General features: G+C 40.1%; 2 protein-coding genes across 8 annotated transcripts in view; one reads left to right on the forward strand and one right to left on the reverse strand.

Annotated features, from left to right (window-relative positions):
• clstn2b (calsyntenin 2b) overlaps positions 1 to 12,712 on the forward strand; it is an 89,065-nt gene extending 76,353 nt beyond the window's left edge. Inside the window, exons 12-17 of one of the 4 annotated variants that reach the window (XM_067451250.1) lie at positions 4,327 to 4,529; positions 7,537 to 7,707; positions 7,793 to 7,935; positions 8,021 to 8,138; positions 9,789 to 9,970; positions 11,873 to 12,712. In XM_067451250.1, the coding sequence (XP_067307351.1) occupies positions 4,327 to 4,529; positions 7,537 to 7,707; positions 7,793 to 7,935; positions 8,021 to 8,138; positions 9,789 to 9,970; positions 11,873 to 12,031 (976 nt within the window). In that variant the 3' untranslated portion in view covers positions 12,032 to 12,712. Of the gene's footprint in view, positions 1 to 4,326; positions 4,530 to 7,536; positions 7,708 to 7,792; positions 7,936 to 8,020; positions 8,139 to 9,788; positions 9,971 to 11,840 lie in introns of all 4 variants that reach the window. The other 3 variants (XM_067451248.1, XM_067451249.1, XM_067451251.1) reach the window with 3 other exon arrangements.
• Positions 12,713 to 17,664: 4,952 nt separating this feature from the next.
• spsb4b (splA/ryanodine receptor domain and SOCS box containing 4b) overlaps positions 17,665 to 19,815 on the reverse strand; it is a 30,368-nt gene continuing 28,217 nt past the window's right edge. For all 4 annotated transcript variants that reach the window (XM_067451267.1, XM_067451268.1, XM_067451265.1 and 1 more), the window contains one exon: positions 17,665 to 18,521. In XM_067451267.1, the coding sequence (XP_067307368.1) occupies positions 18,394 to 18,521 (128 nt within the window). In that variant the 3' untranslated portion in view covers positions 17,665 to 18,393. The remainder of the gene's footprint in view (positions 18,522 to 19,815) is intronic.

The following is a 19,815-nucleotide window of genomic DNA, read 5'->3' on the forward strand; positions in this document are numbered from 1 at the left end:
ACACATTTAAAATATGTAAAAAAATGAATATAAATTAGATCAACTATGTTGTGCATATATTATATTATTTTTGTATATTTTGAATTCGTGATTCATTGCAAAAAGGAATACAGCACAACAACTTAATCTTGATTATCTTGCATCCATAATCGTTGGAAGCCACGAAACAAAAAACACACACAAAAAAAACTATTAACCGCCCAGCGCTTCATGAAACAACATTATAATTTAAAATATTTGAAAAATATATTTAATATATTTGAGACTTGCAAAAGATGAAATTTACTTTAAAAATGCCATCAAACTATTATTGCTAAGAAAGATTATTTTTAGGTGAACAATAGATGATAGCAAACAAAGGCAAAAGGAGAAGGAAATCAGCATGCTCAATTAAATATCGAACAATAAAGACAGTTCACACTTGCAATTAAATACAACAGAACAAACATGACAAATGGCTTTCTCGGTGCCATGAATATGCTCATGATGAGTCTACACAGATGTGAGGCAGGCATCCATTTGTTGTATATATGGCAGAATGCCCTCATCCTTCATTATTAATCAATTGCCATTTGAATGCATTCAATTCTTCACGGTAAATCCATGCAAATGTTCCACACACATGACCCTGAGAAATAATCAACATCCAAATACGGCTAAAGATGTCATTCAGCAGCAACTTTTAGCAAACCGCTGCTGCACAATGAAATGTGGATTAATCTTTTGAGGCCTCAGTGTATCTAAAACCTCCAGTCACAGATGGTTTCCTCCATTCATTTCCTGTCTTGATGAATGCGAGTTTGTTTGTGTCAGGATTAAAAACAACATCTTTAATTAGAGAGGGCGGAACGTCCTACTTCCTGTCGCTCAGAGCGGCTTCACGGTGGCCAAATCACTAGAGTTGTAAATTAATTCTCGTAAACACCGTTTGTGTTCTGCTTTTAAGCTTATTACGTCCAATTACTGCAAGATTCGAGAAAGCTGAAGTGTTATTAATTCACTCCAGGCGTACTTTTTCTCTTTGTTTTAAGTTATCAGCTGCTGCAGTCTCCGTAATGAGTTGGGAACGGCTCCAAGTCATTTGTTTACACTCTACAAATCACTGTCTAATGCGTCTTATTTATATCGAAGTGGAAATGTCTTCACCTCTGAATGAGTGAGCGCAGGATCCAAAATTAACTTCCATTCCACATCTGCCGATGTCAAGTGAACAGAGACAATTCACCAGCCCAAAATATTTCTGTCATGAAAAGACATTTTGGAATATACAGTCAAATCATTATGACCACCTGCCTAATATGCTGCTGCTCCTCAGTGTGCTGCCAAAACATTACTGAGCCGTCAAGGCATTGTCTCTATAAGACCTCTGAAGGTGCCCTGTGGTATCCGGCACCAAGATGTCAGCAGCAGATCCATCAAGTCTCTATAGGTTGCGAGGTAGAGCCACCGTGGATCGTTGGTCCAGCACAGGGGTCTCCAAACTCGGTCCCTGGAGGGCCACTGTCCTGCAGAGTTTAGCTGCAACCGCAATGAAACACACCTGAACCAACTAATAAGTGTCTTAAGGCGGGCGTACACTGTGCGAATTCGGACACTCGGGAGGTCGTGAGAAATTGCAGACGCTACGAGTCATTTAATTTGATCATCGCATCAAATCAGCTGGTACACGACACGACTGTTTGCACCGCGAGCCGGCCGCGATCACACGAGTTTTCGTGTTAAACACAGACACCAGAGCTTTCAATGTTGCAGCTTCAGATACAAAAAAATAAAGAAAAAATATGTGTGCAAATGATTTGTTGAAAAGCAGAGAACAGTAGCCATTCCTTTTAACCGAAACAACCAGAAGGAGAGAGAAGGGTGCACGTGAGAGAGAGAAAGTGTGTGTGTATGTGTGTGTGTGAACGCTGTAGTCTATGTTTGCAGCTACTGAGCTAATAATACTCATAGATTGAGCCTATGTGAAGTGCTAGTGCATGATTTGGCAATAGGGGACAGTCATATGCTGGTAAAAATCGGGCCAACTCCCCGAACTTTTTAAACATGTTTTAAAATTATCGTAAGGTCGGGAGGTGCTCTTAACGCGACCATACGAGCATCCACGATGTCCACACGATTTCTCCTAAAAAAAAGTTGACAGTTCATACTAAAGTCGAGTTCATACGACAGCAAAAATCACACCGTGTACGCCCGCCTTTACAAGGCGCTAGTAAAACACTGATTAGTTTGTTCAGGTGTGTTTAATTGCGGCTGAAGCTAAACTCTGCAGGACGAGTCTGGAGACCCCTGTTCCAGCACGTCATCCCAGAGATGCTCAATTGGATTTTGGAGGCCAGGGCAACAGCTTGAACTCTTCATCAAGTTCCTCAAACCATTTTTGAAAAAATGTGCGCAGTTTGGCATTATCCTGCTGAATAATGCTTCCACCAGGGAGCACCGTTGTCATGAAGGCGTGTACCTGGTCTGCAACAATGTTTAGGTAGTTGGCATGTGTAAAAATGATGTCCATATAAATGGCAGACCCAGGGTTTCCCTGGATCACACAGCATCACACTCCCTCCATCGTCATCCCACAGTACATACTGGTGCCGTCACTTCCCGAGGTAAATGGCGTCCACGTAATGTAAGAGAAAATGGCTGTCAATAGAGCAGATGACCTTCTTTCACTGTGTCATGGTCCTGTTCTGACCCTCACGTGCCCATTGCAGGTGCTTTGAACTGTGGACAGGGTCATCATTGGCACTCTAATTGGTCTGTGGCACCATACGCAGCGATGTGTAACCGTCATTATGTGACTTGTGCCACTGGCTCGGACTAGACTGGATAGCTTTCGTTGTCCTCGTCCATTGATGAGTCTTGGGCACCCAAAACCTGGTCGCCCGTTTGTGGTTTGTCCATCCATTAAATTCTCACCATTGCTGACTGAGATCAACCTACGAGTCTTGCCATTTAAGAGATACTCTGACCTAATTGTCTTGCCATTTGGCCCTTTCTCTCAGTCACTCAGATCTTTATTCCGGGCCATTTCTCCTGCATCAAACACGCTGATTACGAAAACTGTTTGCTTACCATCTAATCTACCCAGACCTTAAAGGCCCTGATATACTCACGACAAAGTTCTTTTCCATTTTTCGCTTTTGAGCGATATACTGTTAGCGGACATTCAACACTGTGCACTTTCCTATAAATAACAAAATAAGTACTACAACAAAAATGAGAAAGCAGTTAGCATTTTTTAAAGGTGTAAGGAAAGCCTCTGATCACAGCAGCGTGGATATGTTTGCACAAAGTAGTATAGTACAGTCACGTCATGTTCATTTATAGGTGGACGTCTGACCTTGAAGGCTTGAACAAAAGAAATTAATCAGAACAGATTTCCACATGAAAGAAGGCGGAGCCTCGGCACCACACCTACCTATTACACAATCGCCACGGACAAATGGTAGTACCATAGACTGTAAAAAAATATGGACGTAGTGTCCGTGACGTCACCCATAGGATTCCGATAAGCCGCTCTGAAGCTTAAAGTAGGGGCGAGCTGGCCGTTGCCATCTTGCGAGCGAGTCATCGCGTGTCACTCCCAGATAACAGAAAATTGGCAAAAAGGCGGGATGTGCGCGGAGCTTAGGTGACGCAATAACTATAGACAGCGGATAAATGGCTATCAACCTGTCACTCAAAGTAACAACGTCCTTAATTATACAGAACTTTAAGGCTTTATATAACGTAAATGAATGAGTTATTAAAAAATTCACCCCCTCACAGTGGTCATAAAGATCAAAATTAGCCTTATAGGCCAAAACCACAATTTGTACCAGGCTGTAAACATGTTTTTTTCTGCTGTAAAGTTGAGAATTTTAACATGGGGCTCAATAAGATTCTGCTCCCTTCTGGAGCCTGCCTTCTAACCCTTCCAGTTGATGAACTACAGTTTAAATTCCTTCCGTATTGGCTTCAAGAGAGATCGCGGGATGGTTGCCGTTTGGGTAGTACAAGGGTTTTAATCAGCCAGGGGCATTTTTTTTATTTTAGGAAATTCCACTTTGGTTGTTTCGATCTCCCAAAACCAACTTTGCTTTGTACTGATTTTTGTTTGAAATTACGTCACAGTTCATTCTTCGATTTCAGTTGAGGAATATCGGGGCCTGGCTCATCAGTGTGCACACACAAATTATTTCAGATAAAGCAGCAAGGGGCAGACTTTAATTTTTGTAATTGAACTCAAATGAAAAGTTCCTAAAAAAGTCTCACCCTAAGTGAGATCCAATTGCATTTCAGTTTTGTATACTATTTTAGTTAGTGTTGTTGTGTTTGTGATCTCTGCAGGTGTTTCGGAGAGGATGTGTGTATTTCTGTGCCAGATATTGAGGCAGTTGTCATGGTAATACAGCCCAGTAAACCACGGATTACAATCACTGGGGCGGAGCACCTGACCATCCCCGCCTCCGACCTTGCCCTAGGCCTATCCTTGTTCAGAGATTTGCATATCATCAGCACAGTTACAAAAAGAGACGAACCTACAAACACAGGTAGGTACCTTATCCTTTCTCTTAATGAGAATGAAAGTTCATTCATCATTTACTCGCCCTCATGCCGTTACAAACCTCATATTTACATATTGTTCTTCTGGTTAAAACTTGTCTTGACCCACCATATTTTATATACCACAATGACATTTGACAGGGCAACATTTTCAGCAAATAACACAAGCGAAGGCTTGGGATATAGCTTATATATTTTTGGTGATTTATCATCATTTTTGGAGCTTGACCGGATATGACAAAGAGCAGCAGCCAAGCAATCTGTTAAACCAAACCTTATGTGTTGCAAAAGAAAGTAAGTCAGTGACATGAGGGTGAATAAATGACAGATTTTTCCTTTTTTGGGCGAACTATTTCTGCAACAAAAAAACACAACCCACAAACAATCCCCCAAATGCAGCGCAGAGCACATTATTCTCTGACAAACGGCACAGGTGTCATGCTGTTTTGGTGGCAAACAACAGAACAACAGTAAATGCAAAAAACATGTTAATAAATCATAAAAGACAGACGCTCACTGCATCCCTCCACACTCTGAACACAAGACATGAGTCTTTCATGAGGATGCTTTTCTAAATCTGAAACACAGCTTCCTTCATTATCCTTAGGGCTCATGTGTTTATAACTCATTTTTCCTTGCGCTTTCTTTCCAAATAAAGTTAAGCACCATGTTGAAATTTCTTTTTTTTTTAACCGAAATTAATACTTTTATTCAGCAAGAATGCATTACAGAGATTTAGGGTGCGTTCACACTTGTAGTTTGGTTAGTTTGGTTCGTTTGGTCCGGACCAAAAAACAAAAACATCATAATAGTCCTGGTCCGCGTAGCGTTCACACGGGCATTTTTAACAGCGAACCTAAAGTTACCAGACCAAAGGCATAGGGAGACGGTAACAACCTGATTGGTCGGCTTATATGACGTAGGAGCTCGCTTACTGAAGATTCAAAACAATGCTGTGTGCGGATTACACGCGCGGGCATTTTATGCGTTTACATATGGCATTATTTTTTACCAGAGAACTCACGCAGAGCTCATGAAATGTTCAAAACATTCAAAACAACGCGGTGTGCTGGATTAAACGCGATCATTTTATGCGTGTACATGTGGCATTATTTTTTACCAGAGAACTCACGCAGAGCTCATGAAATGTTCAAAACATTCAAAACAATGCGGTGTGCTGGATTAAACGCGATCATTTTATGCGTGTACATGTGGCATTATTTTTTACCAGAGAACTCACGCAGAGCTCATGAAATGTTCAAAACATTCAAAACAACGCGGTGTGCTGGATTAAACGCGATCATTTTATGCGTGTACATGTGGCATTATTTTTTACCAGAGAACTCACGCAGAGCTCATGAAATGTTCAAAACATTCAAAACAACGCGGTGTGCTGGATTAAACGCGATCATTTTATGCGTGTACATGTGGCATTATTTTTTACCAGAGAACTCACGCAGAGCTCATGAAATGTTCAAAACATTCAAAACAACGCGGTGTGCTGGATTAAACGCGATCATTTTATGCGTGTACATGTGGCATTATTTTTTACCAGAGAACTCACGCAGAGCTCATGAAATGTTCAAAACATTCAAAACAACGCTGTGTGCTGGATTAAACGCGATCATTTTATGCGTGTACATGTGGCATTATTTTTACGCGCTGAGAACTCATGAAGAGCTCATGAAATGTTCAAAACAACGCTGTGTGCTGGATTAAACGCGATCATTTTATGCGTGTACATGTGGCATTATTTTTACGCGCTGAGAACTCATGAAGAGCTCATAAAATGTTCAAAACATTCAAAACAGCAGCAGGATTTCCTCCGTTGTGCAGAAAAGAGACGGCCGTTCTGTCGTCTGTACCTGCTAATAATGGGCAACACAGGAACTTCATCGATGAGAAGAGCCAGGTATGCTTTTTGTGTGTTTTTTCTAGCATTTTCGAAACATGCTTGTCTGACCAAATATTGAGTAGGCACTTCCTCGTTGCTCCACGTTTGCCCTCTAACGTTAAAGTTACTCATTTTGGATACACCGATCTTTCCGCGTCGTCAAATCAGCTGCATTATGTGTCCCATCTTGTGACATTACGTCCGGTTTTTGGTCCGTTTACATGTCTTTGGTCTGTGTTGCGTTCATATATCAATCGAACCGCACCAGAGTTAATTTAGAAGCAGACCGAGTCGCATCTTTTTAGCGGTCTCGGTCCGCTTGTTTGGTGCGCACCAGGGTTCGGATGGCAGCATTCACATATTTTCAAATGAACCGCGCTAACCGAGCAACCGCACCAGGGTTCGTTTTAATCGAACCAAACATGACAAGTGTGAACGCACCTTTAAAAAGACAATATTCCAAACAGACATTTGTCTTTTGAAAAAGATTGCTTCAAATAAATGTTGAATCCTGAAAAATGTATCAGTTTCCACAAATATATGAAGCAGCAAAACTGTTTTGAACATTGATTTCTTGAGCATCAAATCATCATATTAGAATGATTTCTAAAGGATCATGTGGCACTGAAGACTGGAGAAATTCAGCTCTGATCACAGGGATAAATCATATTTTAAAACATTCAAATAGAGAACAGTTCTTTTAAATTATAATATAAATTCACAATATTGCAGTTGTTACTGTATTTTTTATTTTTTTTAATCAAATAAATGCATTCTTGCTGACCACAAGAGACTTCTACACTGGTATATGATGGTGAGCCAATCATAATAGAGGTCATTTGCATATAGAAGCATAAGTGAGATATGAAACACTACAAAAATGTTGAATATCTTCATTTTAAAAAGAGACTACAATTGTTCAACCCCCCCAAAAAACGTTTTTTTTTTTTTTTTTTTGCATACATGTAGTCTAAAGAGCTCATGCAATAATACTATACATCTTATTTTTGAAACTATGGGAATTATGGCAGAGAAATTGTTTTCTTTTTAATTCTTTTTCATAAACCTAACCTACTTGTTTCATCTTTGTATGTGTGCAGATCACAGGTCAGTTGTATTGAAGGAAATCACACATAATCTGGACTATTGTGACATCATGGTCTTGGGGGAGGAGTTAAGGGCGGGGCTAGAGAGTCTCAAACTGCAACACAGCGCCTTATTGGGCAAACACCTGGAATACGCCAACTCTAGCACCGGCATGTCCATATATGGTAAAGACACACATTCTACAACATGCTATTGTCTTTCTCAATACAAAGTCCTTAAAATGTTTTTCCTCCACATCTGTTTTTTTAGGTGTAGACTCTATTTCTCACTACACAGAGGTGATTAGACAGGTGCGTTATCAGAGCCGCCGGGCTGTCGATTCAGTCCGCACCTTCAGACTCACCTGTTCTGAGCTCAATGGACGTTACACCAGCGATCAGTATACATTACAGGTGAGAATCAAACAGAGAATGGTTTTGCATTAGCCATCGGTCTGATCAATGACCTAAAGTTGCTTTCTATCACTCGTTCTCCGAGGTCAACATCCTTCACGCTGAGGAAGCTATGGAACATGTCAATCATGTGATGGCCCCGCCCAAATACGTGCATATTCTTCATCCTACAGTCATAGAAGCCAACAAGTCCTACAGCTTAGGTGAGTGTCAGTAATTGTGTTCATATTAAGTGAAATATTAGAATGAAAACAATCATTAATGGTATCATTAAGGCCCTGTTTACACCCGGTGTTAAGATGCGTTTTGGTCGATCGGATCACAAGTGGATGATGCGAAACACAGGTGTAAACAGGATCTAAAGTGTTTTGAGCTTGTCCACTTTTGACCACTTCTAGAGGTAGTCAAAAACACCTTTGACCAGATTGCTTTCGTAGTGTAAACTAGGATTGCGCAATATATTGATACTATCGAAATACCGCAAATGTACATATCGCGATATCCATATCGCAACGCCACGCAATATCTGAATGATTTTAATAGGCTACTTCAACATTATGAAAAGTATGTGTTTTAGGTCTGCATATAGCAGAGATAGACTGGGCACGCGACTGTTACTTGCTTGATGTTAAAAAGTTATAATACTCAATAACTTGCGAAAAACAACTCCTTGCAGTCTCACGCTGTCTGCCACACACACCGACACATGCACACAAGTGGCCTCTCTGAAAGCATTTGACCCCTTCAGTCCTATTTCGTTTCTGGTGTCACACTCAAACTACCAAATACACACACTCATTTTTTTTTTTACATAAATTTGTGCCGAAACACTGCCGGTCACTTTCAGAAGTTGAAGTGATGCTTTCTGTTCCCAGAAAGAATGTGAAACTCAAATGGTATCATTCTCAGTTTTTAATTTTTTTAAATATAATTTAAATGGATTTTACAATATCGTATCGAATATCTCATTATTTAACAAGGTATTGCATATCACATTTTCTCAATAACCGCACAGCCCTAAACGCTCATGTGTTTGAATGTGTTCAAACAGCCACAAAAGATCATCTGCTGTCTGCCTACTGACCTAACGCATAAACATTATGGGAAGCACGCTAGCCAGATGGGATTTGTCGGCTGAGTTTGGCTCAAATATGAAAAACTTAAAGCAAAATGTTTTTCTGTTGTCTCCAGTCGTATTGATGTGTAAATTGGGTGATCTTATTTTGTCCCTTAGATCGAAAGATCTGAACAAGCCCATGGAACCTCCCCTCTAAGAAATCGGGACAGTGGTTGAAAGTGGACAAAAGAGATGGATTAAATACATACTAAACAGATGTTACTTTGGCAATACATCTACTCTAAAGTCCATAGGGTCTAAAGCCCTGTTTCCACCGAAATTACCCAGAACAATTTGTCACAGAATTTTTTCCCCCCAGACTTGTTGCTGTCTGTGGTCTAAAGTACCGTGAAGATTATTCCGATGATATAGGACCGCGTGCAGCTTTCCAGCTCCCACTGGATTTTGTCCTTCACATATATGCTTCATAAAGCCTGACCCTCGCTGTCTGTACATCGGTCGTATTTTTTTAACTCTATTGTTGATTTGCATAGTAGGTTGAAATAATATGCTGCGTGAACTTGACCAATCAGCGCCCAAGAACCACCCCTGAAAGTTCCTGAACTTTGTAAAAGTACTTCCTTGCAAGCAGGGATGTTTTAAGGGGGATTTTTTTTTACCTGGAACTTCCTTTAAACCCCATTTCCAGTTGTCAAAACACACCGAGTACAACCCCAAAGCGCCTAGGTCCTGAGAAACGCGGCTTAAGATTCAGATGCATTTATTGTCTTTCCAGTTGTACCCGTCGTTGCTACCGCAGTCATTGTGGTGTGTATCGCTGCCCTGCTGGTGGTGCTGCTGAGTGTTTACCGCCTCAACAAACCACTAAACAAAGACAAGATACACACGCACACACTGCCAGATAAACAGGCGGACTGTGACGGCTCCTCTCTCTCCATCACTGTCAACCCACTGGAGGTAAGACAAACCGTCTACAACCAACACAAGACATAATAAATGTAAAGAAGCTGCCAAAATGTTGACGCCTGTCAAACTGTCACAGCATGCATGAGTCTCTGTGAAAACTAAAACTTCTTTTTACAGCTGACAGGAGTGTACAGCAAAGTAACACAATGAGAACTAAAGTACTAAAGTTATATGCAAGATCATCAACTAAGTCTCCTAAACTGATGACCACGATTTTGCCATGAACATTTTTCTGAGTCAATATCCCTGTTGGTCCTGGATTGGAATAAATTAGAACATTTGCACATAACAACTTTATAGACACCAAAAAAAATGGCTAAATTAACTGTAAAAACTCTTAATATGTGTATTTTATACAATTATAAGCTTCACATAAATCTTCAAAAATGGGACCCATGTATTTCCCTTGTAAATGCCTCATTGTAGCCTCAATTTGTGCTTTTTAAAGAAAAGGAAGAACAAGTCAATTTTTGTTGTTGTAATTTTCACATTCATGTTGGTGTCAACCCATTTGACTTACTTTCATCCAGAATGTTCACAACTGCAATGAATTTTCTTGGCTCGTCATGAACACATAATCCTGTGAAAATAAATAAAAAAATTAAGAAAACAGTGACAAAGAACCACTTTTTTTTTAAAAAGCGTGTTCATGTTATATTTTTTTTCTTACAATGGAAGTGGATGGGGACGGGGACTGTCAAGCTCTAAAACCAAAAAACAATGAAACTATGATTGTAGTCCATATGACATACACTATATTCCAATCCAAGTCTTTGAAGTTGTATGACAACTTTACTAAAAGTCCAGCTTGATAGCAGCTTGGATATTTAGGTATAAAGACACCGGTCAGGCATAACATAATGACCACTGACAGTTGAAGTGAATAACATTACCTCTTCATCACAGCAACAGTTAGTGGGTGGGATATTTTAGGCAGCAAGTGAACATTTTGTCTTCAGAGTTGGTGTTAGAAGCAGGAAAAATGGACAAACGTAAGGATTTGAGCGAGTTGGACAAGGGCCAAATTGTGATGGCTAGACGGCGGCTGGGTCAGAGCATCTCCAAAACTTCAGCTCTTGTGGGGTGTTCCCAGTCTGCAGTGGTCAGGATCTATCAAAAGTGCATCAAGGAAGGAACAGTGGTGAACCGGCGAAAGGTCATGGGCAGCCAAGGCTCATTGATGCACGTGGGGAGCGAAGGCTGGCCCGTGTGGTCCGATCAAACTGTAGTTCAGATTGCACAAGAAGTTAATGCAGGTTCTGATTGAAAGGTGTCAAAATACACAACGTATCGCAGTTTGTTGCGTATAGGGCAGACCAGTCAAGTTGCCCACGCTGACCCCTGTCCACTGCCGAAAGTGCCAACAGTGGGTATGTGAGCATCAGAACTGGACCACGGAGAAATGGAAGGTAGTGGCCTGGTCTGATAGATAACATTTTCTTTTACGTCATATGGATGGCCGGGTGCGTGTTGGTTGCTTACCTTGGAAACACATGGCACCAGGATGCACTACTATGGGAAGAAGGCACGAAGCAGTGTGATACCTTGGTCAGTGATCTGCCGGGAAACCTTGGGTACTGCCATCCATGTGCATGTTACTTGTGTTACGTTGCCTAATATATCCCACCCACTAACACGTGCCGATGAAGAGACCATCAGTGTTATTCACGTCACCTATCAGTGGTCATGCTCTTTTTGTGTTCCACGGATGAAAGAAAGTTGCATGAATAAAAGACTTGACATGAGTATAAGACACAATTTAAACTATTCATTATAGATCCTTTGTTCTTTTCTTATTTTGGTAAAACAATGCAGAATATTTCATTTGAATCAAATATTTGAATAAATCTGTTTATCACAGCAGACTGCATTGGTTAATTCTAGACCTTTCAGGAGCTTCAGTCAGCAGAAGAAGTAACAGAGGAGGAAGAAGATGAGGAAGAATGTGAAATCTCTAGTACTGAATCAGACAGTGATGAAGAGGAAGCTACCACATCTTTCATACATCATCAAACCAGGATTCAATGGGGAAAAGCAACATTACACTGCTGAAAACCCTCAAAACACAACGCTCTACCTGTAGCATTGTAGTGACCTGCAATACAAGCGAGTTTACATGCAAACACACACAAACACGCTCTGATCCTTCGTGAACCTGTTTCGGTGTGAGATGACAAACTAATAAAAGTCCTGCATCCCGTCTGATCCCTTTACTCTCTGTCTCTACCGCTGGAGGACAATAACAAAGCTCGAGACAGAAGTCACAGAACAAGACTTTCTTTGATGTGAAGTGATCGTCCTTTCATAAACACCCCGGATTTTAACTCTAATAACTGGCGGTGAAAAGTTTTTGTCGTGAGTCTTGTACATTTTTATAAATCCATGCGTGCGCCCTTTAAATGTTGTCATACTACGGCTTTTCTGTGTAACATGGCGGTGCGTTTTGTGTGAGAATGGTTTTGTAAACGACTGTCTGTCTGTCTGTTCACTCATTATAAAGTGCGAATGAGATGATTATAATGTATTTGTATATCTTACCGACTTTTTGTGGTCGCTGCTGCACTTTCTGTACATGGGTCAATAAAACGGTTTTAAGAAATCCTAAGTCGTCTCATTTTTACGCTTTAACACGGCTCTCAGATGTTTGCTGATAATAAAATGTATCAACATAGAAATGTCTAATCAAACGGCTGCGACCGAGCACAAACTAAACTGTAATACAACAGCGCCGTCTAGTGGTGGGTGCATCACCTGTAGCGCGTGAGAAGAAAAGAAAAGAAAAAGAAAAAGCCATTCTTCCGACAGTTGTTACTCTCATTTCTTGCCATTTACTACTTTCCAGAATTGCTTATCTTTCTAGTGTATTTTTCTCACATTAGTCCCCTTTGTCGTGCACACTGAGGTTGTATTCTTAACGCAGTAGGCTACATAAGCTGCTTACATCAAATTTTTATGAAAGTTGCTTATAGAAATATTTTTTTTATTGAAGAGGTTCTTCAGGTTTATACATTCAACATTAAGTATAGTCAATTTAAGTTTGGAAACAATATGTTGTATTTATAATGTCACATTTATTTATCTACTTTAAATGTGTTTCCATAATTATATATATATAAAAAGGTTCATCATATTTGGGTCCTTGGCATCATAAAGTTTGAAAACCCCAATGTATCTTTGTATGCTAAAACATTTAGATGAAAAGCCCATGGGCTCATGTTTCCATGTTCTCCATGTAACATTTGATTGGCAAATTATTTCTTCTGTAAACATGGCTTTGTACTTCAAACATTGAACAGCACATTTGAGGGCCCAGTTTTACGGCGGAGCCTCTCTCTGACTGCCACAGTGGAGAGAGGTGTGATACATTTTGACAGGCTCTGATTGGACCAGCACAAATGTCCACTTCCATCAGATAAGAATGCCAAGACAACTGCCAGACACCAGAGGGCAAAAAGATGAACTCTAGAGAGAAACACAGGAAGGACAGGACAAGCAGTTTTCTGCCCTTCACTCATCCGTAAACTAATCCTTGAGGTTTAGGCCATAACAATTCCTTGGGAGGACTTTTTGGATGCAAGGAGACCACAAGAAATTGATATGGCGTGTGTGCTTTGCTTGCTTTTAGTTTATTACATTATGTAGCACACATTTCTGATAAATATGTGAATTATATGACAGAACATATGATTTAAAAAAAATGTTTTTGTCGATGTTGTCAATGAAAGTCATTTGATTTGTCGAGAGTTTTCACAGAAAGTAAAAATAATTTTTAAATAAAAACTCCCTCAAATTGAAGGCATCATTTTTCATTCATCATTTTGTCACATTTGTTTCAGGTATTCAGCACAAATTAAAAAATGCAAGTGATTGGAAGTGAATGGAAGCAATAGTTTTTCTATTCCTCAACATCATAAACACAACACTAAATTGTGTGACATTTCTAGGTTGTTTCAACAACAACAACAAAAGGTAATTGCTACTTTTTCTCTTACTCTTCTTTTTCCTCCTCAGAATTGCCTGATATAACCTCATAATTGCAAGTTATAAAGCCATAATTGTGAGATATAAAGCTAGAATAATAGGATGCTGGAGAAGAAAGTTCAGCAATAAAACTTTATTAGATTATGGTGATATCTAAAGTCATATTTGCTTATTCATATAATTTCATTGGACCAAAGCTCAGCAGCAGAGACATTGGCAAATAAAATGAGATTAAACACAAAGATTTAATTATTGCGGGTAATAAGCTGAGTTTTCATTTGACTGTTTTATTCATTTTGAGGAATACATCATCTGTTTTTGTGCAAGTGAGTTGAGTAAATGCATGCTCACATTTACTCAAGAACTACAATAACATGTTCACACAGCGCACAAGCCTCTGCACTTACTCTCGTCTATATTTGTGGGTCTACATGAGAAGTACATGAGAAAGTTTGGCTTGATATTTCAAGGCTGTTGAGGTCTAGCCTGACAAGCCAGACCCACATCAAGATGTTTGGTCTGGAAACCCACCATTGACAGCTCAATCCAAGCGGGATAAACGGTTGTCTTTCAAACTCCCTCTGCACGCGATAGGATAGCGCTACAACCAACCAGAGCAACGAAGGTGAAGCAGAGCTTGTTGATAGATTAAACATTCACCGTATCCGGTCGGCAAAACTCCGAACACATCTTCCCTTTTTAAGAATGACTTCAGTGCCGTTATTTGTTCTTTTCTCAGAGAAAAGCTTAACTCCAAGTCTTCCAGAGTCGCAGTCAAAGCTGATTCGAAAGACCGCCGTTCGCCAGTTTCTGTGTTTACTAGAAGAACGCAAACACAACTCGGCCATCGTCATTATGGCCCCGCCCGCCGACTCTATACATGATGTGATTGGCCCGTCCAGAGTGAGGGGAAAACAGCTCAGAAGGGTATTGAGAGTTGCTAGACGACACTTGCGGGCAGATTAGATTTGCTGCCGCTAGGGTGCGTCTAGATTTCTAGGCTAATAATCCATGTCAATGGGGTCTAATTCTAATTAGACCCCATTGACAAACATTATACGAGCAACGGTTGGAGATAAAAAAAAATAAAAATCTTAATTTGTGAACTATCCTTCAGAGGACTTACTAGTTCTCCAAGCATTTTGAAAAAATATTGAAAAGCCTAATATACTGTTGCTGTATGCTGCCAAAACATTACTGACCCATCGAGGCATTGACTCTACAAAACCCTCTGAAGGTGTGGTGTGGTCTCTGGCACCAAGATATTAGCAGCAGATCCTTCAAGTCCTGTAGGTTGCTAGGAGGAGCCACTGTGGATCAAACTCGTTGGTCCAGCACATCCCACAGATGCTGAACTGGATTGAGATCTGGAGAATTTGGAGGCAAGGGGAACACCATGAACTCTTCATCATGTTCCTCAAGCCATTCCTAAACAATGTGTATGGTGTGCATTATCCTGCTAAAAGAGCCACTTCCACCAGGGAGCACCACTGTCATGAAGGAGTGTACCTGGTCTGCAACAATGTTTAGGTAGGTGGCATGTGTCAAATTTACATCCACATAAATGGAAGACCCAGGCTTTCCCAGCAGAGCATCACACTCCTGTCCCACAGTTCATCCTGGTGCCGTGACTTTCAGAGGTAAACAGCACACAGCAGTCCACGTGTAGCCTTTCGTTGTCCTCGTGCATCAATGAGCCTGGGCGCTGGTTTATTCCTCCTCAGACATTGTTGGTAAATGTAAATCCTCACTGCTGACGGAGAGCTTTTTAGAGATACTCTAACCCAGTCAACAATTTTTGGTCCCTTGTCAAAGTCGCTCAGCTCTTTATTCCAGCCCATTTCACTTGCATCCAACACGTTGATTACAAGAACTTATCGCTTGCTTATGCTTATACCTATCTAATCTACCCAGACCTTAATATGCGGCATTGTTAGGAGATGATCAATATTTGCTTCACCTGTGACTGGTCATGTTTTGGCTCATCATTGCATTTGACACGAAAACGTTGCACACTGAGAGGACTTCTTACATTTTTTCAAAATAAATGTCTAAAACTCTTCTCACATGGCGGGCAGTAGTACGGCTTCTCTCCAGTGTGAACTCGCTCGTGTGATTTCAGGTGCTCCAACCGAGAGAAACTCTTTTCAGAATAGGAGCACCCGAAAGGTCTTTCTCCAGTGTGAATTCTCTGGTGCCGTTTCAGATGGACATCTGTAACGAAGCTCTTCCCGCACTCCAAACACACACAATCTCTCACACCGCTATGCACCATCTGATGCCGTTTATAATGAGACGTCCGTGAAAAACTCTTGCCACAGAAAGAACACGCATAAGGCCTCTCATTTATATGAATCTTTAGATGCTCTTTAAGATTGGATGAGGAATTAAACTCTTTACCGCACTGATCACAGTTAAATGGCTTTTCTCCAGCGTGAACATGCAGATGAATTTTGAAAACGGTTGCTTTTCTGAACCTCTTCCCACACTGAGTGGCTTTTCGCCAGCATGAACTCGCTGATGTGTTTTCAGGTGTGCAGACAGAGTGAACCTCTTGTCACAGTATGAGCACTTGTAAGGCTTTTCTCCAGTAGGAGTTCTTTGGTGCCGTTTCAGATGCTCAGCTCTTCCCACACTCCAAACACACATGCTCTCACACCGGTGTGTATTTTCTGGTTCTGTTTACAACCGCTCAGCCTTGAAAAACTCTTTTTCACAGAGAGAACACAAGTAGGCCTCTCGTCTGAATGCACTTTCAGTAGTTTATTTCGATGTAGTGACGAATTCAACTTTTTACCACACTGATTACTGTTGAAAGGCTTTTCTCCAGAGTGACAGAGCGGAGGATTTCTCTTTCCACACGGAGAGCAGGTGTGCAGCATTTTGGCCTTTTCTCTTTGAGTTTTGCAGTTACAATGTTCCTCCTTCCAGTCATTCAGTTTATATTCTTGCTTATGTCTTTGTTTCACTTCCATCCAATCTAAAATACAATGGGGTTAAAATCACTTGCGTATGTAGACTCATACAGGTTTGGAACAAGCTGAGGGTGAGTAAATGACAGAACATACAAGTTATGATCATTCAGATGAACTTCTGTATCATAGATGTTGAACTGAAGCTTTAAAGGGTTAGTTCACCCCAAAATGGAAATTATTTTATTAATTACTCACCCTCATGTCATTGTACACACACGTAACACCTTCGTTTGCCTTCAGAACACAACTTTTTGTTGAAAGCTGATGGCGGAGAAAGGCTTCAGAAAGGCCTCCATTGGCATCCAGTACATTCCCTCTCAAGACCCATAAAGGGACTAAACACAATCGCTACAAAGTCCATCTACAGTGGCTGTACAATAATTATATTAAACGACAAGAATAGTTTTTGTGCGCAAAAAAAAAAATCTAAATAATGACTTCTACAATAATCCTTTAAGAAAAATATAAATGACAAATTCTAAACAATTTTTAATGCTTTCTGAATGTTATTCTTCAGAGACCCACAAGGTGGCAATCAGCAAACTGAATAATATAAAACTGAAAATCGATTAGGTAGAAAAACACAAATAAATCATCAGCAGGTTCGGCAAAACTGAACGTGATCATTTAAAAACATGCTAATAAATGTAGCCACATCAAAATCAGAAAGGAAAATATGAATTTAAAAGCAAGTCAGACTGTACAACAATGAAAGAGGAGCAGACTTTGTTTGGGTTTTGAGTTTTATTTTTATTCACATTTCAAAAGTCACTAAAGGACAAAGTCATGCCTGCCATTTTGCGCGTTTTCCACCGCCACCTGGAGGCCCAAAAAGCTCGGACTGCTTAGGCAGACATCATTTCATTATTTCATATAAAAATCAGATCTGTAAAAATCTGCTTCACAGACGCCGCGGCACATTTCATCGTATACTCGCGTTAATACGCTAAAACATCTGAAAACCGATTGAATCAGCTTCGTCATGATTACAACTTGGGAAAAAACAAACAAACAAGAACAGAAAAGGTTTTAAAAGAGCTCAGGCACTGCGGATGCGTATTAGTGAAGACTGCTGAAAGAATAAGGACTTGTTATCTGGAATAAAATGCATCGGTCTAATACAATTTTAACATCATGCTGGATTTATGTCCAGAAAACTAGATCCTTAGTTGAGATAAAAGTGAAGAATAATCAAAAATCATCAGCTCTTAATAAAATTATGGAAGACATGAACTTGAGTCGTTCTCAAACACAAACACCTTATCATTACAATCACCTCAATCATGTATAAAAGCTAGATACTCGTCTGGCCTGTCGATTCTATAGCGTCCGTCCCTACAACATCTGTGCACAGCACAAAGCGTCTACAGTCCTGAAGTCACCAGCACTGCATGTGTCCAGTGACCGCAGGTGGGTTTTTTGGCTGTGTGTGTGTGTGTGTGTGTGTGTGTGTGCGTCTCATTGGTACTGCAGGTAGTTCTTGAGCGTCTGTGGCAGTGGCAGAGACTGGATGTGATGGATCCGGTGGCGACCCAGAGCCTGACGTGCCGCCCTCCTGCACAGCTCCATCAGTGGCAGGGGTTCAGCTACGGGACAGAGCAGACATCGGTTAGGGTCAAGGGTCAAAGACCTCAAGCGATCATGCGAAAACACTCGTCAGGACTTCAAAAGATCAACATTGTTTCTAGATAAGCTCAACGATTTATGGTTGTGACACTACGAACAGCAAAATAACATGCCGTTGTGAACAGAAATGAGAGGCAATGTATATAGAATAAATGGAAAAAGGTTTGAATGCTTGTAAAACATGTTTGCAATTTCATTTGATCCTGAATTCACTTACAACGATTAAACTAAGGACATATACGGTCATTAGTGGAACTTGAAAACTGACTTCATACACTACCATACAAAAGTTTGGGACCATTATGATATTGGGATATTTTATTTATGAAATTGGCATTAATTTGATCAGTAAAGATCTTTACGACAGTAAAGACGTTTATGTTACAAAGGATTTACTCCACAATAGGAAAATGCATCACGACTTGCACCAATATATTAAGCAGCACAACTGTTTTCAACATTGATAATAATCAGAAATGTTTCTAGAGAATCAAATGATCTTATTATACTGATTTATGAAGGATCATGTGACACTGAAGACTGGAGTAATGAAGCTGAAAATTCAGCTTTGATCACAGGAATAAATTATATTTTAAAATACATCACAATAGAAAAATGTATTTTAATATTTCAGATTATTACTGTATTTTTGATTAAATAAATGCAGCCTTGGGGAGCATCAGAGATCCCTTCAAATACATTACAAAAATTGACCAACCCCAAACTTTTGAAAGGTACTGTGTGTTCACTAAAAAAAAAAAAAAAAAAAATCACCAAAATACCAGTTGATTTAAAGACACGAGCAAAAATGTTAATGAGAATGTTAGTGAAGAGAAAAGATCATGCAGCACAGCAAGTCTTCGGATAAAAGCATTGGCTAAAATGTATGTAATTGATTGTGACTTGCATATCTAATTATATTTAGAACAAATAACATTTAAAACAAATACAAAAGCTACTAAGTGTAGGATATGGCCTCTTTAAACGTTTCTGTAAACTCATGGTCAGTGTTGCAATGGTCACTAATATGTTAGGAAACATGCTCATGTGCGTCACGCCAGCAATATGGGAATAATTTCGTACGTAGGTAGGTACATCATTTTTTAAAATCTGCCATTACAATAAAAGCACTAAAGGAGCTGCATGTAAACATGTTGTTCCCAGTCACTACGAGTTGCGCAATTACATCATGGAGAAACAGCAAGAGGCTGGAAATACACTTTTGCCCTGATTTACAGCCTATGATGGATGTCT

The sequence above is a fragment of the Pseudorasbora parva genome, chromosome 8 (assembly GCF_024679245.1).
Source record: "Pseudorasbora parva isolate DD20220531a chromosome 8, ASM2467924v1, whole genome shotgun sequence".
NCBI lineage: Eukaryota > Metazoa > Chordata > Actinopteri > Cypriniformes > Gobionidae > Pseudorasbora > Pseudorasbora parva.